The sequence below is a fragment of the Salvelinus sp. IW2-2015 genome, unplaced genomic scaffold (assembly GCF_002910315.2).
Source record: "Salvelinus sp. IW2-2015 unplaced genomic scaffold, ASM291031v2 Un_scaffold2875, whole genome shotgun sequence".
NCBI lineage: Eukaryota > Metazoa > Chordata > Actinopteri > Salmoniformes > Salmonidae > Salvelinus > Salvelinus sp. IW2-2015.
Window position 1 is genome coordinate 30,577 of NW_019944175.1, and position 22,514 is coordinate 53,090.

The following is a 22,514-nucleotide window of genomic DNA, read 5'->3' on the forward strand; positions in this document are numbered from 1 at the left end:
TCTCTCACACACACACACACACCACACACACACACACACACACACACACACACACACACACACACACACCACCACACCACACACACACACACACACACACACACACACACACACACCACACACACACCACACACACACACACACACACTTTCCCAACTCTGTTCCTTTCTGCGGTAACTGATGGAAACGTTCCTGATGCTGTCTCATTCTGGGATCTGTAGAAAGCTTTCCTGATGCTGTCTATCTGGAAACTGAGGAAACTTTCCTAATTCTGTCCTTTCTGGAAACTGAGGAAACCTTCCTGATGCTGTCTATTTCTGGGAACTGATGGAATGTGCATCTTTTGTTTCCTGATGCTGTTTCTATTCTGGAAACTGAGGAAACGTTTCTGATGCTGTCTATTCTGGAACTGAGGAAACCTTCCCTGATGCTGTCTATTCTGGGAACTGAGGAAATTCCTGATGCTGTCTATTCTGGGAAACTGAGGAAACGTTCCTGATGCTGTCTATTCTGCGGGTAGTAGATCGAGGAAACGTTCCTGATGCTGTCTATTTCTGCTGGAACTGAGGAAACGTTCCTGATGGTTCTATTTGTGGAAACTGAGGAACACCTTCCTTTGATGCTGTCTATTCTGGAAACTGAGGAAACGTTCCTGATGCTGTCTATTCTGGAAACTGATGGGAAACGTTCTCTCTGTGTATGCTGTGCTGTCTCTGGGAAACTGAGGAAAACCTTCCTGATGCTGCTATTCTGGTACACTGGAGATAGACGTTTTCTGATGCTGTCTATTCTGGAAACTGAGGAAACGTTCCTGATGCTGTCTATTCTGGAGGAACTGAGGAAACCTCCTGATGCTGTCTTATTCTGGAACTGAGGAAACGTTCCTGATCGCTGTCTATTTCCTGGAAACTGAGGAAACGTTCCTGATGCTGTCTATTCTGGAAACTGAGGAAACGTTCCTGATGCTCTCCATTCTGGGAACTGAGGAAACGTTCCTGATGCTGTCTATTCTGGAACTGAGGAAACCTTCCTAACTCTATCTGGTGGAACTTCCTGAATGCTGTCTGCTCTGACATGCACTGTCAACTGTGGGACCTTATATAGACAGGTGTGTGCCTTTCCAAATCATGTCCAATCAATGGAATTTACCGCAGGTGGACTCCAATCAAGTTGTAGAAACATCTCAAGGATGATCAATGGAAACAGGATGCACCTGAGCTCAATTTCAAGTCTCATAGCAAAGGGTCAGAATAATTACGGAAATAAGGTATTTTGTTTTTTATTTTTAATAAATTTGCAAACATTTCTAAAAACCATTTTTTTGCTTCATCATTATGGGGTATTGTATGTAGATTGATGAGGGGGGGGAAATATTTAATCCATTTTAGAATAAGGCTGTAACATAAAACAAAATGTGTAAAAAGTCAAGGGGTCTGAATAATTTCCGAATGCTCTGTATTTATCTAGAAAACACTATGACCCGGCTTGGTGTCACGAACGTTTAAAGGAGCGGACCAAGCCGCAGAGTGAGTTGAATTCCACATACTATATTATATAGTGAAACTACCGAAAACAATAAACAAACATAAAACGAACGTGAAAGCCGTAGTGCTAAACACACATACGCAAACAGTATCCCACCAAGCAGGTGGGGACAGGGAACCCTTAAGTATGATCCCCAATTACAGACAACSAACATCAGCTGCCTCTAATTGGGAACCACACCAAGAGCACCAACATAGAAATAAAAAGACTAGAACAKCCCTTAGTCACGGCGTGACCTACAACACCATAGAGAACCAAGGGCRCTCTATGGTCAGGGCGTGACACTTGGTCGCAGATCTGTGTGGACTCTCTCCAACTTGCTGTCGTTGTCAAGKTAAACYTGTTTTTGYTAAGGAGRTGGCAAGAGATCCAAAACAGACTGACATCCCAGGCTACCAATTACCTCATTAGAAGCTTCCCCAGGTAATTTCCTCACTGTAGCTAGAAACCATTCCTACTGTTCCTTCCCATCTTCAAAACATGAAGCTCAAACACACACAAACCCTAAACGGACCTGTTCCTCCCCATCTTCTCATGATCCTTGACCACCAAATGAAGCTCAGCTCCTGAATCCAGAGGTATTCCCTTCAGGTCCCACTCAAAACCCTGGGAGAGACCACAGGAAAAATGTATTATTACTGATACACTACAGTATATTAGAGTATTCACCGCTGTATATTATAAACCGGGTGGTTCGAGCCCTGAAATGCTAATTGGCTGAAAGCCGTGGTATATCAGACCATATACCACACCTCCTCGGGCCTMATTTCATAAATACACACCTCATTCCAGACAGGGTTTATGTTATTCTTGATGACTTTTGTCTTCTTTTTTGATCCTGGAAAACAAGGAGAGAAGAAGAATTAGAAAATATATAATTATTTTTAAACAGAAATGCAAAACATCAGAAAGTGTATCTGCTAGTGTTATATATGTGTTATCAATGTGTTTAACCATCAGTGAGTGGTCCTTGCAGAGACTTGGCTAGGTAGTAATCGTGTTGGACAAAGCGGTACTTCCTGTAACATAGAGGTTCTGAGCAGTGACTTCCTGCCAATCAACATTCAAACAGGAAGCAGGAAGTAGAAACAGGAAGTAGTCAGAGTGACAGACCAAAGAAATGCCAGCAGGGAGATGGATGGAGGTTATCTTATCACAGAACACTACCTCACCTTCGGTCCAGAGAGAACACCCAGAGATACCAGAACCAGTTAAAAGTTCTAGAACACCTACTCATTCTAGAGTTTTTCTTTATTTGTTACTATTTTCTACATTGTTGAATAATAGTGAAGACATCAAAACAATGAAATAACACATATGGAATCATGTAGTAACCAAAAAAGTGTTAAACAAATCAAAATATACTTTGATATACACACACACAAACACACACACACACCAGTGGAGGCTCCTCAAAGGAGGAAGAGAAGGAGCATCCTCCTCAGTGAAATTCATAAAAATACAAATTGTGAAACATTTAAAAAGTAATCCTTTTAGATAAAACACATATTAATCACATTTTACCAAATAATTGCAGCTTGAACTGACATGTTGTTCATCCAATCAAAGGATCAGAGAATGAATCTAGTACTGAAAGCATTAGCGATAGCTAGCTAGTGCCGCAGTGCATAAAACGTGCTGAGTAGTTGACTCAAAAAGAGAGAAAGACAATAGTTGAACAGTTTTAAACAAATCCATTTCTTTACAAATGAAGAAGCAAGACCAGATTGTATTTTTTTTWACTTTCAGTTTCACTTACTTAGCTCGAAATTTTGCTAGCTAGTTTAGCCTACTCAAACACCTGGCTATAACAGAGGGATGCTATGTTAGCTAGCTGGCTATAACTATCCAACACAACACTGGAACTCCTCCAAGTCAAGGTAAGCTTTTGGTTTTACTAATTTATTGCCACTGGGGCCCGCCGGTGTAAGTGCTAAACTGCTTGCTGACTGTACACTGTAACTTTACTGCATGATTGTGGCGSGTTCATTAACGCATTAGTTCTATTAGCTATTATGTTAATTTACCTAATATGGTGTAGGCTGTGTGTAGCGGTTATGGTATGAAGGTTATGAACGATATGGTTTGGCTTGTAAAGTTTTTTTTCCGCCTGGTCACATACAGCTGATGTGTTGTGCATTGAAGTCTTCAAGCGAAGGGATGAGGTGAGAGGAGGAAAGCGCATAGATGCGAGAAGGCTGCTATGAAAGTGAACTGTGTTAATGCGTGATCGGGGGTGTATTCATTCCGCCGATTCTGTTGAAAAATGTTTCTTAAATGAAAGCAAAGAAAACAGGGATTTGTCAAATAGAAACTCACGTTTGCAACTTTTMGACTAATGATTACACCCTAGATAAGCTAGATGCAMGCAAGAGTGTGTAAGGTGGTTTTGAATGTGTCACTGTCTCAAATGTTTCTCTCGACCTGTGTGCACCTATGTTGTAAACTTTCACGAACCTACCAGACAAGCTAAATTACTTAATTTGTAAGTCGCTCTGGATAAGAGCGTCTGCTAAATGACTTAAATGTAAAATGTAAATGTTGTATGCTCGCTTCGAGGCAAGTAACACTAAAACATGCATGAGAGCACCAGTTGTTCCGGACGACTGTGTGATCACACTCTCCGCAGCCGATGTGAGTAAGACCTTTAAACAGGTCAACACAGACGGATTACCAGGACGTGTACTCCGAGCATGTGCTGACCAACTGGCAAGTGTCTTCACTGACAGTATTACTGTCTGTAATACCAACATGTTCGAAGCAGACCACCATAGTCCCTGTGCCCAAGAACACGAAGGTAACCTCCCTAAATGACTACCGACCCGTAGAATTCACGTCTGTAGACACGAAGTGCTTTGAAAGGCTGGTCACGGCTCACATCAACACCATTATCCCAGAAACCCTAGACACACTCCAATTTGCATACCGCAACAACAGATCCACAGATGATGCAATCTCTACTGCACTCCACACTGCCCTTTTCACACCTGGGGCAAACGGAACACCTATTTGAGAATGCTATTAATTGACTACAGCTCAGCGTTCAACACCATAGTGCCCTCAAAAGCTCATCAATAAGCTAAGGACCCTGAGACTAAACACCTCCCTAAGGACCCTGAGACTTAACACCTTTTCCCGTAGTCCATGATTGTGGACTACGGGAAAAGGAGGAACGAGCACGCCCCCATTCTCATTGAGTGGAACCGGTTGAGAGCTTCACTAAGATAGTCATGAAGAGTGCACGACAAGGCCTATTCCCCCTCAGGAGACCAAAAAGATTTGGCATGGGTCCTCAGATCCTCAAAAACTTCTACAGCTGCACCATCGAGAGCATCCTGACTGGTTGCGTCACTACCTGGTATGGCAACTACTCGGCCTCTGACCGCAAGGCACTACAGAGGGTAGTACGTATGGCCCAGTACATCACTGGAGCCAAGCTTCTAGCCATCCAGGACCTCTACACCAGGCGGTGTCAGAGGAAGGACCTAAAAATTGTCAAAGACCCCAGCCACCAGAGTCATGGACTGTTCTCTCTGCTACCGCACGGCAAGAGGTACCGYAGCACCAAGTCTAGGTCCAAAAGGCTTCTTAACAGCTTCTACCCCAAAGACATAAGACTCCTGAACAGCTAATCAAATGGCTACCCAGGCCCCTCTTTATAATCTATGCATAGTCACTTTAACTCTACCTACATGTACATATTACCTCAATTACCTCGACTAACCGGTGCCCCCGCACATTGACTCTGTACCGGTACCCCCTGTATATAGCCTCCACATTGACTCTGTACCGGTACCCCCTGTATATAGCCTCCACATTGACTCTGTATGTACACCCTTATATAGCCTCCACTTGCTGCTGTACCGTAGACCCCTGTATATAGCTCACACATTGACACTGTACCTCAAGTTTATTCTCGTAAAAAAAATAATTAATAAAATTAATGTACCATGGGCCTGTTTATAGCCTCAACAATTGAACTCTGATACCAGGTACCGACCCTTATATAGCTCACATTGAAGCTCTGTACCGTAACACCCTTGTAATATAGCCTTCCACGATTGACTCTGTACCGAGGGTACCGTGCCCCTGTATATAGCTCAACCTCCAACATTAGACTCAGTACGGTACGCCCTGTATATAGCTCCACATTGCTCTGTTACCCGTAAACCCAGTAATAATAGCCCCACATTGACTCTGTACGCGTACCTCCCTGTAATATGAGCTCCACATTGACTCTGTACCGGTACCCCTGTATATAGCTCCACATTGACTCTGTACCCGTACCAGAGCGCCGTCCGCCTGATATAGCCTCCACATTGACTCTGTACCCGGTAACCGCTGTATATAGCCTCCAACAGTTGGACTCTGACCGTAACACCCCTGTATATAGCCTCCCACATTGACTCTGTACCGTAACACCTGTAAATACCTCCAGCAATTTGACTCTTGGTACCAGGTACCGCCCTGTATATAGCCTCCACACTTGACAGTCTGTACCGTAACAGCCTGTATATAGCCTGCCACATTGACTCTTACCGTACACCGCCCTGTAATATAGCGCTCCACATTGACTCTGATACGCTACACCCTGTAATATAGGCCTCCCATTACTGCTAGTACGGTAACAGCCATGATTCCCCAGACGACCGGTACGACCCTGTATATAGCCTCCACCATTGATCTGTACCGTAACCACCTGTATATAGCCTCCAGCATTTGACTTGTACCGGTCCCGCCCACGCCCTGTATAATAGCCTCCACATTGACTCTGTACGTACCTAGCTGTCATATAAGTCCTGCCACATTGACTCTGTCCTGGTACCCCGTGTATATTAAGCCTCCACATTGACTCGTGTCGCGGTACCCCGCTGGTAATAATAGCCTCCACATTGACTGCTGTAATAACCGCGTACCCCTGTATATAGGCCTCGCACTTGCTCTAGTCACCGTACACCCTGTAAAGCCTGCCACATTGAACTACTGTACCGGTACACGTCCCTGTAATATAGGCTCTCCACATTGAACTCGTACCGTAACACCTGTGATATAAGCCTTCACTTACTCTGTACCGGTACCCTGTAATATAGCCTCCACATTGACTCTTACGGTAACCACCGGACTCCTGTATATAGCCTCCACATTGACTCTATAAATAACCGGTACCACATGTATATAAGCCTCCACATTGACTCATAACCGGTACCTCCCTGATATATAGGCCTCCACATTGACTCTGCTACCGTAAACACCCTATATATAGCCTCCACATTGACTCGAAAAACGGCTCTATAACACACAAACACACCGTACCTCAGCCGCCTGTATATAGCCTCCAGCTTTGAGCTCTGTACCAGTAGACCCTGTATATAGCCATCCACATTGACTCTGTACCGGTACGCCATGTTTATAGGTCCCATTCGACTACTGTGCAACCGTAACACCACTGTATATAGCCTCCAACCATTGAACTCTGTACCGGGTAACAGCCCTGTATAGTAGCCTCCCACACTGTGAGCTCTGTAACGCGTAAAACACCCTGTATACATAGCCTCCAACATTGACTACTGTACCCGTAACACACCTGTATATAGCCTCCACATTGACTCTGTACCGTGGTAACCGTCCTGTATATAAGCTTCCCCATTGACTCTATACCCGTACCGCGCAACTCGGGCTTGCCTCTGTATATGCCTGCCACGTTGACTCTATACCGGGGTACCATCACCCTTATATAGCCTCCACATGACTCTGTACTCGTACCCGACCCTGTTATAGCCTCCACATTGACTGCTGTAACCCGTAACACCGCTGTATATAGGTTCACATTGACTCTGTACAGTAACCATCTGGATATGCTCGATATGTAGCCCCCTGTAATATAGCTCCAACAATTGACTCTGTAACCAGGTACAAGACGAGTAAAAAGCGTCGACATTGAGCTCTCCTTAACCGGGTACCGATGTCGCTACCGTCTCCCATGTAATAATAAGCCTCTCACATTGGACTCTATACCGGCAGGTACCACCTGTATATAGGCTCTAACATTAGACTCTGTCCAGTAACATCCCTATCATATAGCCTCTGACTCTATACACCGTACCTGGCCCCTGTATATAGCCTCACCACTTTGACTCTGTAACCACGTAACACCCTGGTATCATTGCCTCCACATTGACTCTGTACCGAGGTAACCCAGTCATGTATATAGCCTCCCTTGACTCTGTACCGGTACCAGCAGAGTAACATGTAATATAAGCCTCACCAACATTGAATCTGTCACCCGTACACCCTGTAATGATAGCCTCATTGACTACTGTAGCGCAGGTGACACAATGTATATAGGCTAACCACATTGACTCTGTACCCGAACACCTGTATATAGCCTCCACATTCGAACTCTGTACCGTAAATACCGCCTGTAATAGCCTCCACATTGACTCTGTATCCGATACACCCTGGTAATATAGCCTCCCACAATATGACTTCTCTGTACCGTAGAGACACCCTGTATATAGCCTACTTGTTGTTTTCTGCTGCTGTTTAAAAAATTATTTGTACTTTTATTTTTTCTATTTGCTGTTATTTACTTATAGATTTTTTAGCACATAACAACTTATTTTTAAGCTTGTTGGTTTAAGAAGCTTGTAGTAAGCATTTCAACTGTATTCGCGACGCATGTGAAATACATTTGATTTGATTGATATCCCCCATAGCAGGGTGTAGAGCGACCTCATGATGGGTATAGGGAACATCTAGTAATCATGTAGTAACCTAACTAACAATAATCGCTGTTTACACTAGAACTGGCTGATATGAATGATATAACCTAAACCTAATCACTGTTACATTGAACTGGGTGATTTTATGAAATGACAGTAACCTAAACCTATCACTGTTACATTAAACTGGGTGAATATGAATGACGGTAACCTAAACCTATCACTGTTACATTGACTGGGTGAATGGAATATGAATGACAGTAACCTAAACCTATCACTGTTACATTGAACTGGGTGAATATGAATGACAGTACCTAACTATCACTGTTACAATTGAACTGGGAATATAGGAATGAACAGTAACCTAAACCTATCACTGTTACATTGAACTGGGTGATATGAATGACAGTAACCTAAACTATCACCTGTTACATTAAACTGGGTGAATGGAATATGAATGACAGTCATCCAATATGCTGTAATAGAAAATAAGGCCGTGCTCATAATAAATAAATACTTCCTACACTTGAGGTACTGACCGCCGCTGGTGGACACCTTTCAAATGATTACACCTTCCACATGAAGGAAGAAGTGGTCTATTGTTGGTGGGTACAGGAGTCCTAAAAACACGTCTCTTATCAGAGACGAGGGACTAGTTTTGATATCTTGTAGACAGGGTTCGATTCGCTGTATACGGTGTTCTTTAAAAACAACCTTCGGCCCTTCGGGAGGAAAGAGAGCGGGGCCGAGTATTATATATGTGTATGGTGTGTAATGTGATGTGGTGTGTGTGGTGTATGTGTGTGTTGTGTGTGCTACGCTTTGCATCCGAAGCCATCCTTAAAATGCACACAACATAATTCCCAGGAAGAGCGGGCGAGCTTTTGTTAGATTGATATCTCACCAACAGGAAGTGACGCAAGTCGTCATCACTTCCTGGTTCTGAATGAATGGGGACGACTTGGAAATGTCTGTCTTAAAAATAGCCCTGACACCCCACACACACACACACACACACACACAACACACACACACACACACACCACACACACAACCACACACACACAGCACACACACAACACACCCACACACACACACACAACACACACACACACACACCCAGCCTAAAAGGAGAGCTATGGGAAGGCTTATGACACAGACAGACTGTAATAACTGAGTTATTGAGGTGTGGGAACATCAAGGACTTCAAAACAGGAACTGAGGATTTCCTCTCCTTAGACCTCCTCACGCTGTCTCGATCTCTCTCTCACCCTGTCTCTCCTCTCTCTCTCTTCCTCCCTGTCTTCCACCTCTCTCCTCTCTCCTGACCCTCTCATCCACCCTCTCCTCACCTCTCTTCCCATCTCTCCTCTCTCGCCTCGACGCCTCTCCTCCTCCTCACCCTCTCTTCCTCCTCTCTCCTCACTCACCTCTCTTCCCTCCTCTCTCCTCTCTCCTCACCCTCTCTCCCCTTCCTCCTCTCTAATCACACTCTCTTCCCTCCTCTTCCCTCTCTCCTCACCCTCTCATCTACCCCTCTCTCTCTAATCAACTCTCTCCCTCCTCACTCTCTCTCCTCACATCTCTTCCTCCTCACCGCTCTCTCCTCCTACTCCCTCTCACCCTCTCCCTCTCCACTCCACTGCTTGGATCCTCTTGACAGATCCTCAGGTTGGCACCTCACAACTTCCCCCTTCTCTCTTTCTGTCTCTCAGCAACAAGAGAAAGAGAGCTCTCAGAACAGCTCTCTTCCTTATTTCTCTCTCTCTTCTCTCTCTCTCTCTACATCTCTGTCTCTCTCTCTCTCTCTCTCTCCCTCTCTCCTCCTCTCTCTCTCTCATCTCTCTCTCTCTCTCTCTCGCTCTCTCTCTACCTCTCTCTCCCTCTCTCCTTATTATTTCTCTCTCTCTCTCTCTCTACTCTCCGTCTTCTTCTCATCCCCTTATTTATCATTTTCTCCCTCTCTCTCTCTCCTCCTCACTCTCTCTCTCCTCTTTCTCTTTTCTTCTCCCCTTATTTATCTCCCTCTCTCTCCTCTCTCTACCTACCCTCTTCTCTCCTCTCTCCCTTTTTATCTCCTCCTCTTCTCTCTCTCTTACCTCCCTCTTCTTCTCTCTCCCCTTATTTATCTCCCTCTCTCTCTTTCCCTCTCTCTACCTCCCTTCTCTCTCTCTCTCACTCCTTTATTTATATCTCCCTCTCTCTTTCCCTCTGTGTGTTTTACCTCCTCTGGTCTGCAGTATCAGCATCAGATATCATGGCCATTTATAGACATCAGACACCATAATTACAGAACTGCCTCACTGCTCTGACTAACCAGCTAGCTGTGGAGAGAGAATTAGGGAAAATATCTCTTCTCTCTTGGGTTTGGAGATTTGTCTCACCGTTTCCATTAATGCACACAGTTATATAGACACAGTTATATAGACACAGTTATATAGACACAGTTATATAGACAGTTATATAGACACAGTTATATAGACAGTTATATAGACACAGTTATATAGACACAGTTATATAGACACAGTTATATAGGCAGTTATATAGACACAGTAATATAGACAGTAAAATAGACAGTTATATACAGTGGTGTAAAGTATTTAAGTAAAAATATTTGAAAGTACTACTTAAAACCTCTTAGGGCTAGGGGGCAGTGTTTGGTTATTCAGATAAATGACGTGCCCAAAGTAAACCGCCTGTTACTCAGGCCCAGAAGCTAGGATATGCATATAATTGGTAGCATTGGATAGAAAACACTCTGAAGTTTCTGTTAAACTGTTAAAATAATGTATGTGAGTATAACAYAACTGATATTGCAGGTGAAAACCCGAGGAAAATCCATCCAGAATAAAAGAAAAATGGAGGTGACTGCTCATTCAAATGCTTGTTTATGGGAAAATCAAAGGAAATCCTCCCAGATTACAGTTCCTAGGGCTTCCACTAGATGTCAACATTCTTTAGAAAGGTTTTCAGGCTMGTTTTTTGAAAAATMAATTTGTAGTTTTTCAAGGTGGCTCTCATTTGGACTGTAGTCTTGTGGCGTGGGTGGATGAAGGCGCGCACTTCGTTATTTATCTCCGGTATTGAACATACTATTCTCCGTCTTAAATTGTATTGTTTATTTACATATTAGGGTACCTGAGGATTGATTAGAAACGTTGTTTGACTTGTTTGGACGAAGTTTATGTCATGTTTTGTCATTTTGATCATCATGTCTTGTCCCTGTGCTTCCCTCTGCTGTCTTATTAGTTCTTTCCCTCTTTCTCTCTCTCTCTCTCCTCCCTCTCTCCTCTCCGCTCTCTCTTCTCTTATCGTTCCTTTCCTGCTCCCGCTGTTTCTCATTCTCCTAACGACCCTCATTTACTCTTTCACACCTGTCCCCTATTTTGCCTCTCTGATTAGAGTCCATTTCTCCCTCTGTTTTCCGCTTCGTCCTTGTCGGCATTCTTGTTGATGTTTGCTGTCCTGTGTCCTTGTTCCCCCTGTCGTTTCTTTGCCTTCTTCAGATGCTGCGTGGAGCAGTGTCTATGTCAGCTACGGCCAGTGCCTTCCTGAAGCGACTGCAGTCTGTGGTCGCGTCTCCAGTCGTTCCTCTCTATTGACGAAGAGGATTTCAGTTTCCTGTTTTGGATTTACCATTGATTAATATCCAGGAGAATCATTATTTGTTTATACTGATAAAGACTCTGTTACTATTACGTCGCTTTTGGGTCCTCATTCACCAGCAATAACAGAAGATCCGACCAAGAATGGACCCAGCGACTACGGATTCTCGCAACCACTGCCGTCGAGATCCAGGGAGCTATGCTCGGCAGACACGGAGCAGGAATTGTCTGCTGCTCGTCATGCCGTTGAGACCCTGTCCGCTCAGGTCTCCGATCTCATCAGGACAGTTTCAGAGTCTTCGTCTCGTGCACCAGCTACTTCCTGGTCTTCCGAGTCTCCGGAACCTAGGGTTAATAACCCACCATGTTACTCTGGGCAGCCCACTGAGTGTCGCTTCCTTTCTCACCCAGTGTGATATTGTGTTCTCTCTCCAGCCCACACATACTCAAGAGAGAGAGCTCGGATCGCTTACGTCAATCACTCCTTACTGGTCGGGCTCGGGAGTGGGCACAGCTATCTGGGAGCAAGGGCTGAGTGTTCTAAACGTTTATCAGAACTTTTAAGAGGAGATGATAGCGGTTTTTGATCGTTCAGTTTTTGGGAGAAGGATTCCGGGCCCTGGCTTCCCTATGTCAAGGTGATCGATCCATAACGGATTACTCTATAAGAGTTTCGCACTCTTGCTGCATCCAGTGATCGGAACGAGCCGGCGTTGCTCGCTCGTTTTCCTGGAGGACTCCACGCTGAGGTTAAGGATTGAGATTCTCTCCCGGGAGGTTCCTTCCAGCGGGTACTCTTTGATTGCACTCTGCATCCGCATAGAACGCGGGTAGTAATCTTCGTCACCGAGGCTCGTGGAAGAGAAGCTCGCGTTAACGGTGTTTCCCCTCTCCGCATCTCAACCATCTCCTCCCACCGGTTCAGAGACTGACGCCATGCAGCTGGGAGGTATTCGCATCCGACTTAAGGAGAGGGAACGGAGATCACCAACCGCCTTTGCCTCTATTGCGGTTCTGCTGGACATTTTGTCGTCATGTCCAGTAAAGCCAGAGCTCATCAGTAGAGCGGAGGGCTACTGGTGAGCGCTACTACTCAGGTCTCTCCATCAAGATCTTACTCCTTGTCGGTCACCTACGCTGGACCGGTTCGGCTGCTTCCTGCAGTGCTTGATAGACTCTGGGGTGGGGGTTTTTTAGTAACGAAGCATGGGCTCGGAAAACATGACATTCCTCTCAGACAGTTAGGGAAGCCCAGCCCATGTTCGCCTTAGATGGTAGTCTTCTCCCCAGTATCAGATGTGAGACACTACCTATTAACCCCTCACTAGTAACTGGTAACCTACAGTGAGACCATTGTCCTTTTTGATTTTTCGTTCACCTTTTACACCTGTTGTTTTGGTCACTGGCTAGTTGTCATAATCCTCTCTATTAATTGGTCTAGTAATTTCTATCCTATCCTGGAAACGTTTCTTGTCATGGTGAAGTGTTTAATGTCTGCTATCCCTCCCTGTGTCTTCTGTCCTCTCTACTCAGGAGAGCCTGGTGATTTGACAAGGAGTGCCGGAGGAATATCATGATCTGCGCAACGGTCTCAGTCGGTCCAGAGCGTCTCGCTTCCTCCTCACCGGTCGTATGATTGTTGTATTGTCTCCTTCCGGGGCCACCCCCCTCGGGGTAGACATACTCTCTGTCGGCTTTCCCGAACGTAAGGCCTCGAGGGATTATCTGTCTGTTTCTCTCGACGCCGGTACCGTGGTGCCTTCTTCCTCTCCCGCCGGGCGGGATTTTTCTTTGTTAAGAAGAAGGACGGTACTCTGCGCCCTGCGTGGATTATCGAGGGCTGATGACATAACGGTTAAGATCGTTATCCGCTTCCCCTTTGTCGTCAGCCTTCGAGATTTTGCGGGAGCCAGGTTCTTTTACTAAAGTTGGACGCTTCGTAACGTTTACCATCTCGTACGCATCAGAGAGGGGGACGAGTGGAAAACGGCGTTTAACACTCCGTGAAGGGCATTTTGAATACCGGTTCTGCCGTTCGTCTCGCTAATGTCCAGCTGTTTTCAGGCATTAGTTAATGATGTACTGTAGAGACATGCTGAACATTTTTTGTTTTCGTTTACACTTGACGATATCGTGATTTTTTCACCGTCACTTCGAGATTCGTTCAGCACGTTTCGACGTGTACTCCAGCGCCTTTAAGAATTGTCTCTACGTGAAGCTGAGAAGTGCCCTTTCTGTCTCCTCTTACATTTCTCGGTTCTGTTATTTCGCTGAAGGCATTCAGATGGATCCGCTAAGGTCCAGGCTGTTCAGCGATTGGCCCCGTTCCTAAGTCACGTTCGAGTTGCAGCGCTTTTCTCGGGTTCGCTAATTTCTATCCGGCGTTTCATTCGTATTTCGGTCAAGTGGGCTGCCCCTCTCACAGCTCTGACTTCTGTCAAGACTTGCTTTAAGTGGTCCCGTTCCGCCCAGGGAGCTTTTGATTCCTCAAGAGCGTTTACATCCGCCCTATCCTTGTTACTCTGACGTCACTAACAATTCATTGTCGAGGTTGACGCTCAGAGGGGCGTGGGACCATTCTGTCTCAGCGCTTCCAGTCTGACGATAAGGTCCATCCTTGCGCTCTACTTTTTCTCATCGCCTTGTCGCCATCGGAACGCAACTATGATGTGGTAACCGCGATCCTGCTCGAGCCCTCGCTTAGCCATAGCGAATGGCGACAGGGGTTGGCAGGGGCGCCGTCCCTTATTGTCGTTTGGATGACCATAAGAACCTTGAGTACATCGCGTCCACTACTACTTATGCACGTCAAGCTCGTTGGGCGTTGTTTTGCTCGGTTTTCGAGTTCGTGATTTCTATCGTCCGGAAATAATGACACCAAGCCCGTGAGCCTTATCCCCGTCTCTTTAGTTCTTCTGTGGCTTCTACCGACCCCGAGGGGATTCTCCGCTGAATGGGCGTAGATTGTCGGTTTGACTGTCTGGGGAATTGAGAGACAGGTAAGCAAGCACTCACTCACACTGCGTCGCCGCGCGTCTTGTCCTGAGTAACCTTCTGTTCGTTCCTGTCTCTACTCGTCTGGCTGTTGTTTCAGTGGGCCTCACTCTGCCAAGTTTAGCTGCCACCCGGCGGTTCGGAGGTATGCTTCTATCGCCAGCGGTTTGTGGCCTACTCAGGAGCGGGACACGCGCCCGTTTTCGTAGGCTGCTTGTTCGGACTGCGCGCAGACTAAGTCAGGTAACTCTCCTCCTGCCGGTCGTCTCAGACCGTTCCCATTCCTTCTCGACCATGGTCTCAGCCGCCTTAGACTTTATTACCGGTCTGCCTCGTCTGCGGGGTAAGACTGTGATTCTTACGGGTTATCGATAGGTTTCTCTAAGGCGGCACATTTCATTCCCCTCGCTAAGCTTCCTTCCGCTAAGGATGACGGCACAAATCATCATTGAGAATGTGTTTCAGCAATTCATGTCCTCCCGGGGAGCCGTTTCAGACAAGGTTCGCAATTCACGTCACAGTTTTGGAGGGAGTTCTGTCGTTTGATTGGTGCTTCCTGTCAGTCTCTCTTCCGGGTTTCATCCCCAGTCTAACGGTTCAAGCAGAAAGCCATTCAGTCGTTTGGCGTCGCATGTATCGCAGCCTTTCGTTTCGTAAACCTGCTGCCTTGGGCAACAGCTCTCCCTGGACTGTATCGCTTCACAACTCGCTTTCTTCGTTGCGTACCGGGAGCTTCCCCGTTTTCAGAGTAGATCTTCGCACCGGTACCAGCCTCGCCTTTTCCGTCCCGAGCTCGCCGATGTCCAGCGGTTCTCCTCCGCTCAGGCTCTTTTGTCCAACGTTGTGAGCGAACCTGGAGAGCGTTGATAGTCTGCATCATTTGGCCGTTAACAGGCCAACTGTGGAAGACCGCCCAATGAAACGTCATGGATTAAGTCCATGTCTGTATTGTCGCGGTCAGAGACGCTGTGGCTTTCGCACTCGTAACTCCCCTTATGACAGTCTTTCTAGCGCAGTACCCGCGTGTTCATTGGTCCGTTTCGTCTGTCTCACAGGTCGTCAATTCCTGTCCGCTGTCTGCGACTGCTTCTTGCTACATTCGTTTTCGAGCTCTTCGTCCGTCCGCTCTTCTTCCTAGTGTCTCTTGTGTCAAGCCTCTGTTCTGTGCTTGCTCGGCCGCCGTTCGTGCCTTGCCTCCCCCCCCTCCTCTTGTCTGACGGCGCTCCTATGTTTACCAAGGTATCAGCAAGGTACACTGTTACTATGGCGTTTCTCGGGACGTTTGGCACCTAGTACTTAGTGTCATTGGGAGGTGTTACGTGTCTGACGGAGATGGAGTTGGGTTCCATCTCGGGAGTGCTGTGGACCGTTCGTTGAGTTGAGGATTTCCTTCGTTCTGCTCGCGAGGGTTCCTGCCTTCGAGTGCAGCCACGGAGTGCCTGCGGTGGAGTGGGGTCCTGTGTACTGTCATTTTTGTCATTGTATTCATCATGTCTTGTCCTGTTGTTCCCTCTGCTGGTCTTATTAAGGTTCTTTCCTTCGTTTTCTGGTTCTCTCTCTCCTCCTCCCTCTCTTGCCCTCTCCCGCTCTCTTCTGCTTATCGTTCCGTTCTCGCTCCAGCTGTTTTCTTCATTCTGTCCTATACGACCTCATTATACTCTTTCACACCTTGTCGCCCTATTTTGCCTCTGGATTGTATGTCCTATGTATTCTCCGCTCTGTTTCCGTTTCTGTCCTTGTCGGATTCTTGTTTTGATGTTTGCTGTCCTGTTGTCCTTGTTCTTGCCCTGTCGTGGTTCTACTTTGCCTTCATTCAGATGGCTGCGGTTGTGAGCAGGTTCTATGTGTCAGCTTTACGGGCCAGTGCCTCCGTGAAGCGACCTTGCAGCTCTGTTTGGTCGCTGGTCTCCAGTCGTTCCTCTCTTATTGACGCCAGAGATTTAGTTTCCTGTTGTTGGATTTTTACCTATGTGATAATATCCAGGGGAATCCATTATTTAGTTTATACTGAATAAAGACGTCTGTTTATATTTACGTGCTTTTGTGGTCCTCATTCCAACCAGCATAACAGTTAGTTGTCAACTGTGGGATTCCCTATGTCGCATGTTGAAACTAGTGGAACGGGTGGATTACTGAATCAAGCAGCACTAAACTGACTTTTGGGATATAAAGAAGGACTTTATAGAACAAAACAACTTTTGTTGTTAGCTGGGACCCTTGCATTTGCAAACAGAGGAGATCTTCAAAGGAGAAGTGGATTTATTTTATTCGTTATTTCTGACTTTTGTGAGCTCTGCTGGTTTGGAAAATGTTTTTATGACTTTTGTGTGTGGGGCCGCTCTCAGATAATCACATGTTATGCTTTCTCCGTAAGGACTTTTGAAATCTGACAAAGCGGCTGGATTAACAAGAAGTACAGCTTTTAAATGATGTAGGACTCTTGTATGTCATGAATGTTATATATATTAGCATTTTGTAATTGAATTTGGCACGTTCCAGCTTCACGAATGTTGATGATTTTGATCCTTTAACTTCTTTATAGGAGCGCGTATTTTCACTTTGGGAATGAAAATCGTGCCCAAATTAAACTGCCTCGTACTTGTTTTCTAAGATCATACATATGCATATTATTATTATAGTTGGATAGAGAAACACTCTGAAGTTTCTAAAACTGTTTGAATTATATCTGTGAGTAAAACAGAACTCATTTTGGTAGCAAAGCTTCCAAACAGGAAGTGAAGAATTCGTGAAAATGGGGCTCTGTGTCAGAGGCCTGCTCTATTCAACTGGCTTATATTTGATGGATCTGTATGCACTTCAAACACCTTCCACTAGATGTCAACAGGCTAGTAGAAATGTTTGAATGGGGTGTCTAGCTTGTGTGATAGACCGAATGAAGAGCTTTTTGGAGTGACAGTCCGCTCTTTTTGTCAGTATTCAACCTGAGCACGAGGAACCTCACATTGTTTCTTAAATACGTTAGGTATACACGACGAAATGCTCCGCGTCTGATTTTATTGGATACATAGGAGAAAAACATCATAAAGTAGGATATTTAACTCGAGGTTTGACCAGTTTATTTGACGTTTATTGGGACGTTTTGGAATTTTTCGTTCCGATGCGCTAAGATTTCTGTGTGAACATGTGCCTCCACATGGCTAGCCAAAGTTGCTAATTCGACAGAAGAATTGGAACTTCTAAACAACAACGATTTATTCTGGAACTAGGACTCTTGCACTACATTCTGATGGAAGATCATCAAAGTAAGAGAATATTTATGATGTTATTTCGTATTTTTGTGGTTTGTGTGTGGCTCCAAAAGGCGGAGAATTGTTGGGCGCTGTCTCACAATATTGCTGCTGTAGCGTTGTACTATAGTTTTTTTTTTTAAATCTAACACACGCGGTTGCATTAAGAACCAGTGTATCTTCCATTTGCTGTACAACATGTATTTTTTTGAAGTTTATGATGATTTTTTGGTTAGATTACGTGACTGTCCAAATTTCTCCAGACAATTTGGTGCATCATGGCTAAGTATTCACAATGTAAATCACGTTTATATCCTCTAAATATGCACATTTCGAACAAAACATAAATGTATTGTATAACATGATGTTTAAAGACTGTCATCTGATGAAGTTGTTCAAAGGTTAGTGATTAATTTTATCTCTATTGTGGTGGTTTTGTGAAAGCTATGTTGGTGGTGAAAACATGGTGAAAACATGGCATTGTGTGTTTGGCTATTGTGGTGAGCTATATAGATATATATATTGTGTTTTCGCTGTAAACATTTTAAAAATCGGAAATGGTGGCTGGATTCACAAGATGTGTATCTTTCATTTGCTGTATTGGACTTGTGATTTTCATGAAATTATATTTATATATGATATCCCTGTGGCGCTAGGCTAGGCTATGCTAGTCAGCTGATGAGGAGGATCCCGGATCCGGGAGGGAGAAGCGGTAGAGGCGGTGCGCTTAAGTCGTTTTCTGTACTTTACTTTACTAATTACATTTTTGAAAACTTTTACTTCACTACATTCCAAGAGAAATTAGGTACTTTTTACGTCCATACTTTTTTCCTGACACCTAAAAGAACTTGTTACAATTTTGCCAGAAAATTGTCTAATACACACTTATCAGAGGAACATCCCTGGTCATCCCTACTGCTTTGATCTGGGTGGACTCACTAAAAGAGACGTCCCTGGTCATCCTACTGCCTCTGTACTGGAGGACTCACTAAACAGAGAACATCCCTGGTCATCCCTACTGCCTCTGATCTGGAGGACTCACTAAACAGAGAACATCCCTGGTCCTCCCTACTGCCTTTGATCTGGAGGACTCACTAAACAGAGAACATCCCTGGTCCTCCCTACTGCCTTTGATCTGGAGGACTCACTAAACACAAATGCTTCGTTTGTAAAGGATGTCTGAGTGTTGGAGTGTGACCCCTGGCTATCTGTCAATTGAAAAAATACCAAAATGGTGCTGTCTGGTTTGCTTATTATAAGGAATTTGATATAGACACACATCGAGGTGGAATATGTTCTACACACAGTGCTGATCTTGATGTATGAACAGGGACTGTGTCCTAAACGACACCCTATTCCCTATAGGGCTCCAGTCTAGTGCACTATATTTATTTATTTTATTTTATTTTACCGTTATTTTACCAGGTAAGTTGACTGAGAACACGTTCTCATTTGCAGCAACGACCTGGGGAATAGTTACAGGGGAGAGGAGGGGGATGAATGAGCCAATAGGGTGAGAGGAGGGAATAGGGTGCCAGCCCTGGTCTAAAGTAGTGCACTATATAGGGAATAGGGTGCCATTCAGGACGCAACCCATAAAAAACGTGTTTATTCACTTTGCTGAATTCCTGAAGTTGTTGCAAATCGACAGGGTCAAGTCTTGCTGACAGAGAGACAGAGAGAGAGAGAGAGAGAGAGAGACACAGAGAGAGAGACACAGAGAGAGAGACACAGAGAGAGAGACACAGAGAGAGAGACACAGAGAGAGAGCAATGAACCAGGGAGCAACAACTGTCCTAGCTCCATAATAATTATCTGAGCTACACTGAGAACAACATTGACAAGGTAACAGCAAAACCAGACGCTCTTATCCAGAGTGACTCAAAATAACTTTGATTTATAGAAACGGTCTGAAACATGTCAAATCATTACACACCAACTACATGTTTCAGTCAGAGGGATAGCGACAAAACTTGGGCTTGTGGTACGGATGCCACGTTGCCACGGGAACTAGGACCCACATGTCAGTCTGATGGCACCAGGAACAGGAAATGGATGGAACAAAGAGAGGAAGTAAGAGCAGTTAACCTCCCATGTTAGTCCGACAGACYTTTACCGCATTAAAGGTGATGGAAAAATACAAGATAATGTGCTCACCTATTATAATGTAATACCTTTTTCATTCATAATAAAGTCATGTTCATAACATAATATGTTAATAATAATTATTGTTATTGCTTACAAGATAAATTAACATTCATACGTTTTCACTGATAAATAAAAGCCACTGCCTAAACATAATCACAACGTGCAACGTGTAATGTAATAACACATCTGTGGTAATGTATCATTTCTCTTCATCGTTACATTATTAGCTAATAATGGATCAAACGGAGAAAACAGAAATGTCCATCATGATAARGAGGAAAACCCCCTGACCAATGAAACCACAGAACACCTCTTTCTACAACCTTTTTCCCGTAAAGCAAGAAGTTTCTCTGAGGTAAAACCCAAGATTGAAATTTCTACCAAGCACTGTTCGTTTCTGAAATCAACKCTACGTGATATGCCATCTAGTCATAACACCCAGGGTCTGACCTGGGACACCAGGTGACTGGACTTTCTGACCAGTCAGTGACATTAATCAATCGATTAACTACAAGGAAGAAAATATCTAACTGTACCTCTTACACCCGTTCACCTCTGGCCCCTGACCCCTGACCCCTTACCTCTGAAGATGACTCCACACAGAGGATCACTAAGGCGACCATCCTTCTCCCGCAGGTTGCTGGCCCGTTGGATAACACACCTCAACATGGTGCCGCCGTGGCAACACACCTGGCAACGCACCCGGCGACGGTGATGACCCAAGCAAAGATCCCCAGTGACAATCGCAAACCCCCCCCTCCTCGGGGTAACGAAACTGTTACTGCTCTCACAGGTGAGGAGAATGTCTTGACATCTCTCACACACACACACCTTCTCCGTAATGTGTATATGAAGGTGTGTGTGTGGTACTTAGGCACCAAGTCCAAATGTTGAGCTTCAGTTTAAAGCTAAAGAGTCTTCCACTGCCTTTCCTACCCGGTGTCTCAAGATATCTCCTTCTCACTGTCACACACAGACCGCCAGCGAGCAGGGAACACACACACAGACCGCTAGCGAGCAGGGACACACACACACTCGTAGGAATGGCTACCCTCCCAGCTCCAGCATCACACCGTGTGATTACAAAGGAAATCTCAACATTTCCTGCTCTCTCTTCCTCCCTCTCTTCCTTTATATCTCTCTCTATTTCTATCACCCAGACAATCTCTCTCTCTCTCTCTCTCTCTAACAGCTGGATTTGGACATTGACTAGAGGGGATGTTTAGTTCAGCATGTTTAAGGGATGATCGAACACAGATCTAGGATCAGCCAGATACTACCCTAAAAAACTAAGAGATATATAGTTAGCATAGACATGTAAAACTTTATACCAAAAGCGCACACAATGACAATAACAATACTGACCATAGTTCCCCCGTGTGTTCATAAAGGGACATTCCCAACTTTATCTTCCTATTCCCCCGTGTGTTCATAAAGGGACATTCCCAACTTTATCTTTGCCTATTCCCCCGTGTGTTCATAAAGGGACATTCCCAACTTTATCTTCCTATTCCACTTCACAGATCAGGTCAGAAAACAGCTGGGGGATTCCTGACTCAGACAAAGCAGTGTGACACAAACGCAGAGTACCAACACAAAGAGTCTCTGAAACACTCAATCAGAGAGTGCCACCTACAGTCTCAATCAGAGAGCGCCCCCTACAGTCTCAATCAGACAGCGCCCCCTACAGTCTCAATCAGAGAGCGCCCCCTACAGTCTCAATCAGACAGCGCCCCCTACAGTCTCAATCAGACAGCACCCCCTACAGTCTCAATCAGAGAGTGCCCCCTACAGTCTCAATCAGAGAGTGCCCCCTACAGTGCCTTGCAAAAGTATTCATCCCCCTTGGTCTATTTCCTATTTTGTTGCATTACAACCTGTCAATTAAATTGATTTATATTTGGATTTCATGTAATGGACAAACACAAAACAGTCCAAAATGGTGAAGTGAAATGAAAAAAATTACTTGTTTCAAAAATCTACAGATTTTTTCTTCTCACTGTCACACACAGACCGCTCCCGGCCGCGACCGGGAGGTCCGAGGGGCGACGCACAATTGGCATAGCGTCGTCCGGGTTAGGGAGGGTTTGGCCGGTAGGGATATCCTTGTCTCATCGCGCTCCAGCGACTCCTGTGGCGGGCCGGGCGCAGTGCGCGCTAACCGAGGGGGCTAGGTACACGGTGTTTCCTACGACACATTGGTGCGGCTGGCTTCCGGGTTGGAGGCGCGCTGTGTTAAAGAAGCAGTGCGG

The 22,514-nt window shown here is 45.2% G+C and overlaps 1 protein-coding gene across 1 annotated transcript; it reads right to left on the reverse strand.

The window, feature by feature from the left end:
• Positions 1 to 2,034: 2,034 nt before the first annotated feature.
• On the reverse strand, positions 2,035 to 21,333 carry LOC112074919 (dysferlin-like). The gene is made up of 3 exons (XM_024141996.2): positions 20,844 to 21,333; positions 2,328 to 2,383; positions 2,035 to 2,151 (listed from the first exon to the last, which is right to left on the reverse strand). Exons 1-3 carry the CDS (start codon positions 20,929 to 20,931, stop codon positions 2,050 to 2,052), a joined length of 246 nt encoding a protein of 81 aa, XP_023997764.1. The 5' UTR covers positions 20,932 to 21,333; the 3' UTR covers positions 2,035 to 2,049.
• Positions 21,334 to 22,514: the final 1,181 nt, after the last annotated feature.